The sequence below is a fragment of the Manduca sexta genome, unplaced genomic scaffold, assembly GCF_014839805.1.
Source record: "Manduca sexta isolate Smith_Timp_Sample1 unplaced genomic scaffold, JHU_Msex_v1.0 HiC_scaffold_2140, whole genome shotgun sequence".
NCBI classification, from domain to species: domain Eukaryota; kingdom Metazoa; phylum Arthropoda; class Insecta; order Lepidoptera; family Sphingidae; genus Manduca; species Manduca sexta.
This window is the reverse complement of record NW_023593075.1, coordinates 1-5855: the sequence shown is the minus strand read 5'-3', so window position 1 is coordinate 5855 and position 5855 is coordinate 1. Positions and strand designations below refer to the sequence as shown.

At 31.5% G+C, this 5855-nt stretch overlaps 2 protein-coding genes across 3 annotated transcripts; one reads left to right on the top strand and one right to left on the bottom strand.

Moving 5' to 3' along the window:
• Positions 1-1225: 1225 nt before the first annotated feature.
• LOC115441087 (GTPase Era, mitochondrial) lies at positions 1226-3986 on the bottom strand. Its single transcript, XM_030165686.2, is given in 7 exon segments — positions 1226-1571; positions 1573-1670; positions 2162-2350; positions 2662-2771; positions 2774-2835; positions 3117-3241; positions 3658-3986. Coding segments are annotated over 7 exon segments (1053 nt in total). The 5' UTR covers positions 3847-3986; the 3' UTR covers positions 1226-1291.
• Positions 3987-4308: 322 nt separating this feature from the next.
• On the top strand, positions 4309-5682 carry LOC119191945. 2 transcript variants are annotated; one of them, XM_037445796.1, is made up of 4 exons: positions 4309-4533; positions 4697-4826; positions 4933-5181; positions 5357-5682. In XM_037445796.1, the coding sequence occupies exons 3-4, from the start codon at positions 4935-4937 to the stop codon at positions 5665-5667; spliced, it is 558 nt and encodes a 185-aa protein (XP_037301693.1). In that variant the 5' UTR covers positions 4309-4533; positions 4697-4826; positions 4933-4934; the 3' UTR covers positions 5668-5682. The 2 variants fall into 2 exon arrangements, with proteins under 2 accessions (XP_037301693.1, XP_037301692.1); XM_037445795.1 differs by lacking the exon at positions 4309-4533 and having other exon boundaries at positions 4588-4826.
• Positions 5683-5855: the final 173 nt, after the last annotated feature.

The window sequence follows — 5855 nt, the reverse complement described above, 5'->3', positions numbered from 1 at the left end:
GGTCAAGTGCTGTCATTGTTCTGAGGTCGAGACCCAATTTCTTAGGTAAGGTAGATAATAATTTTTCGCTTTCTAGCATAGAGACATTTAAATCTATGGTCCCTAGCACAGCTAAGATCGCAGACTGAGGCGCAGAGAAAGACCAAAGTGCATACAAATACTACGTAAGAACAAAGACCTTAGTCCGCCTGTGCCAAAAAGCATTAGAATACTACGGAAAGCCTATGCTAAGTTCGTATCTAATTCTCTTTTGACTTATGCTTAAAATACGCTTCGAGCTTAGACCTTCTAGCTCTCTCTAGAGTCTAGACTCTAGAATCTTAGAATAAGAACTATGTTCTTGATAATAATTAACTAGGTAGCATACTTAGCTGTATTGGATGCGCGGTATTACACCGCTCTAACGTAATATGACGCAGCAGTATGCACACTAATTTAGCGAAGTGGAATGGACTGCCAAAACGGAAATATTGGTTTTATCGATAATAGTTTCGCTCCCACATGGTGTGTATTATTCGTAACTTAAAACAAAACTTCGGAATTCGAAGATATAAAATTTGATAAATCATAATAGGTCTAAGTGTAGTGGTAGTCTTAGATGGTGGCGTACGGTACAGCCGCCCAGGGTCTCGATCTTCCTAAAGATCTGCCGCTTAGAACCTGAACATTCATTGCCCGACTTGCGAATCGAACCCAGAAACTCGAATTTCACAGCACAAATACACTGCTATTAAGTAATGAGACAAGTGAGTAACTCTCGATATATAGATAGATATCGATAGTTACCGATGCACCTGCCTACAGGCTACGGTACCGTTTTTTAACCCCCGACGCAAATAGGTGAGTTTAAGGTGTGTAATCATATGATATTGATCGAAGCTCATGCTGGAAAAAATAGTAAATTATTTTTTTTTAAATAATTACAAATAAAAAATTCCAATACACAAAAACAAACATTCTCGCGCCGGGAAACCGAACCATAGATTGAAATGAAAATACTCGACTCCAGAATGTTTGGGTCAAAATATTACGAGGTACCTATACTGAAGTTTAAGGACGGAAACACATTTTATATTTTTACTTTGTAAGATGTTTGTGTCGGCCCTTATTCGAATTTTTTATTAAATTTTTATTGAATAATATTAACGGTAACTGCAATTATAATCTAAAACGGTACCTATAGATAGATTCTGGATACTGTAAGCTTTTTAAAATAAACAATATATTTTTATTTTATAACAATTTTATTGTGTTACAAAATGTGTTATTTACATTAACTTATCACAATAAACTAAACAGATTCGACATCTAACAACGATTTATTCTTAACTTTTAAATGGATATCTAATACCACTATTTTCTTAAACAATTCAACTAAATCATTTCTAACATGGGATCTTATTTGCTGCAGTCTGCCTCCTCCAGCACCACTGATCAGCTTCATAATTCTCTCTGTTGGGCACTCAACAGACACTGAACAGATGATTTTATCATTCTCGTCGACTTCATAGTACTCCAATTGTATCTTTAAACTATATGGCAATTCTTGCTGTAAAAATCTAAGAACTTTGCCGGACTGCTTCCTCAATAAGTGATTCGGGAGATTGATCTGTCCATTCCTCTGGTGAGTAGTGTAGTCTTCCCTCCTTGGCGTTATTTATGAGATATTGCTGTTATAGAAATACAATCAACAATAAGTTTAATCTAATGGATAAGTATATTTTTAACTAGGGCATTGATTCCCAAAGTCGTCCAGGTAGACCCCCCAGAGAACCCTCTTACGAATTGTGACCCCCAGGTTCACAATTAGTAAGAGATCCACGAAAATTTATCTGTTGTGATAGAAAAATACTAAAATGTTGCCTTAACTTCACCTATAAATGTAGGCATATAATATTAATAAGGGTTGTAAGGGGCATGGTCTACTGGAACCAGCAACATTTTGAAAGCTGTCTATGGAAAAAAATTAGTTATCTCTCATGTGTAGGATTAATATGGGCGCATTGCTTAACATACATACCAATTCATGAGTGTTACATTTGGCATATATTTTTAAATTCTAAATACAAGAATAATTAGTAGTAGGTAGATATTGCTACAAAAGGCCATGAAGTTTTATAAGGAAAGTAAGCAGGGTTAAGCATCACTTGATTCTACATACCTTAATATCAGCAACACCATCGCCATTCAAAGCCGAAACCATGAAAACATCAGAAAAGTTGCTATAACCTTTATCAGGTTTGTTTTTACTAAGCTTTTCTGAACCAGGTACTGGATTGCCGGCAATGAAACCATTTGTCAGATTCCTTATGGTTACCAGAAGCTGCCTTTTTGTTTTTAATTTGTCCACCTACAATATAAAAAAAAATTATAGACTAAATTTCAGCTGTTAAATATTAGAAAAGTAGAGTTATTTCTATTACTTCATGGATCTTGTACTTTGATTTACTGAGAAGTTGTATAAATAACTTACAATAATTATAATATTACTATCAATATCTCAGTAAAAATAAAAACTCTTTAAAATATTGCCTACATCACTCAGGACTAAAGTAGCTTCTTAGTGGTGTAATACTCAAAATTAGTTTAGTAGTTCCTAAGCTTAGCATGTTCTAACTAACAAACTCTTCAGTTTTATATATTAGTATAGATAATAATTACCTTATTTAGAATAAGAAAACTTGGTATATCTTCTACAATATTCAACATAGATAAAACATCAGGATGAAGGCTGTCTTTAGTAAATCTATTTGATATATCATGAACTACTCAATTACATCTGCACATCTCAGGCTTTTGTGGCAAGCCTCAATCATAGAGTTAGGTAATTTATATCTGTAATAAGAGAATTTTTTTATAAATGTTTAATTTTATATGACAGAAAATAAAGAGCAATCTAGAACAATATATCCATGTCAAGTAACTTATCCATACATAAAGTATGGGAATTTGAACTTGTTCATGAAATTTTGATTCTGACAGTACCAACTAGTAGTAAAACCCAATGAATTGGTACCAATAAAATTGTACATAATGCTATTGAGATATTTGTAAATTATATAATAAATGTAGCCAATAATATTGTATAATATTATTTTTAATAAAAATCTACTTACTTCTTCTGTTCTCTCTCAGTCACAATACCAGGGGTGTCCAAAAATATTATTTGTGTATTATCATGATAGCACATTGCTCTTATTAATTTTGTTGTTGTGTGTACTTTGTTAGAAGCAGCACATATCTGGAAATAAGAAATGCACGTTTTTTTTTTATATTTTGTATTTTCAATAATCACATACCAACTGTTTATATTGAGACTGGCACTTTTTCATTAATATAAACATTCAATGTGTTAGGAAGTTTTGCAGTAACAAAGTTTATAGTGAAAAACAGGCTACTTTTTACTGTAGATTTTTTTTGGTATTTTATTTCGAGCTAACTTTTATAAAGGCAAAAATATAATCATGTTTGAATCCTGGATCATCAAAATAATATTTAAAGAGAAAAATTAAATCCTATATATTTTTTTAATTAAAATATTGAAACTTTATTCTTTTATTACCACTATGATGATTTTAAATGGATTATGGATCACTTATTTTTTAATAAAAACGTTTATTTAAGTCATACAAACGAATTATTAAAAAAAAATGTTACCTTACGTTCCGTAATATTGTTAATTAGAGTACTTTTTCCCGAATTCGGTGCTCCTATAATTGCAACATTAACTATTTTCCATAGTTCTTTTTTGGTAATACGTTCCGGTTGTGAAGAATAGTATGCAAGGCGCAAAAAATTTGTTTTACAGTAAGTCAAATGTAGACGAAATAGAGACGTTGAAAACATTTTCAAGTTCTAGTTGCATCACACGGAATTTAATCTACAAAATGGAATTTATCCGTAAAAATCTATAATAACACTATTCGATACAAATTTAGAAACAACCAAAAAATAATACTTGTGACAAGCACATGACAAAATGTCAAAATATATTTTTTTTTTTTTTTGGTTTGATTTACTCCTTAAGGAGAAGGCAAAGGCTCTTAGCCATACAGCCTTTTTTCTTTCTTTTATTCGTCCAGAGGACAGGCTATAAAGGCCTTTCGACCATACAGTCTAGTTTCACATTTGTCTTTTCTGCAAAATACAAAAGTCGAAAATCGTCATAGTGATGTGAATTGATTTGTCGTTACATCACAAAATTTTGTATCTCGAATTGATTTTGTCTATTATTTTTTAAAAGTAACAATGATTTTGTGAAAGTAATTTAGAGAATTGAACCACTATAATAATGATGCAACTTTCCGTGCGATCGTCGTCAAATCGTATAATTTATGAATATCTCAAATTCACCAACACGAGTCAAAAAACATATTATGATGATTGATGATGATCACTTGAATAACACTTTATCATCCCAATTAAGAAAAAAAATAATAACTTACATTTATTTCGATAAAAAAATCGCGTTATAGACAAATAAACATCACTAAAGTAAGCTTTCCCATAAATTATTTGTCAAATAAGTTTTAGGTAAGTACCTACAATTAATATATTTGTCCCTTTTTATTTTAGCAGAAGTAGTTACATTTAAAAGAGTCCGCCTTATATTTTTCTGCATAACCTACCTTAGTTTGGAATTTGTTCAGTGTAAACGAATATTTCCTCTCTATAAAAATCTTTTACTTTTTTAAAGCTACCTTGCCGTACAAGTTGCAGAAAACACGGTGAAGATTATCTTCGACAATTATTTATAATTCGATAAATAAGGGCATATAAAAGGATCTAGGTGCGTGGTTTAAATTCGCCGGCATGATTTTACACAGGTATTTATTGCTAATCGAACATAATTAAATAAGTTAGTCTTGAATACCTACCCCTAATCCTAGGCTAAATATGTATTTAAATTAGTAAGAAATGTATTTATTACAGAAATGTCAGAGATAAAGTATAAAAATCAAATTCTGGCTGCAATAGATCATTTGCGCTCTCGAAAATCGCGTCCAGATGCAAACAGGATTTGTAAGTTTATGCTGAAGTGTTATAAAGTACCACCAAAAGATACAAAAGCAGATCTAAAGCGTTGTTTAAAAGAAAAAAGTATATTTAAAGTTGACTATAAAGATAATGTAAGCTACAGGAACGCTGCGAAGTGGCGAAAAAAATCCAACAAAAATACTAGTAAGTTATTTATTCCTACTATGATTATGATAATGAATATATTCAAAGTGGAAGACTGAGGTGTATCCAGCCAACTTAAGTCATACAGGAACATGGTCATACTTGTTCTACCTTATGTAATGCTATATTAATTAATCCTTTGTTCTTTCCATATATTTCCAAATAAATGTTTTAGGTATGGCGTCTGCAATTGGTACAAGTGAACGTAGAATCATAACATCAGCTATAGCTACTCTAATTTATCAAGATCAAAGTTACTTAGAAAATGGGATTGCATTTGAGGATCTTATTAAAGCTGCAGCATCACAAGAGTCAAAATATTCTAAGAAACAACTAGAAGTTATCGTCAACAAGGAGTTGTCGCCTGGCAGCCTTGTAAAGTTGCAAAATGGTAATTTGGCTCTGGGTCCAGCTGATCATGATGGTGATAGTTCTGACAGTTTTAAATTTGAATGTGTGGATTCCAATACTAAGGTACATACTTAATATATCAGTTATAAATTACTTTGCTCTCTTACTAAATTGAAATATCATATTCTGGAAAAGAAAACCAGATGCAATTAGTTATAATTATTTGCATCTGCATTTGCATAAAATAATTGCTCAATCATACTTTCCAAACATAAATGTTTGATTTTGAATCAGAATAACTGGAATAAATATATCCTCCATGT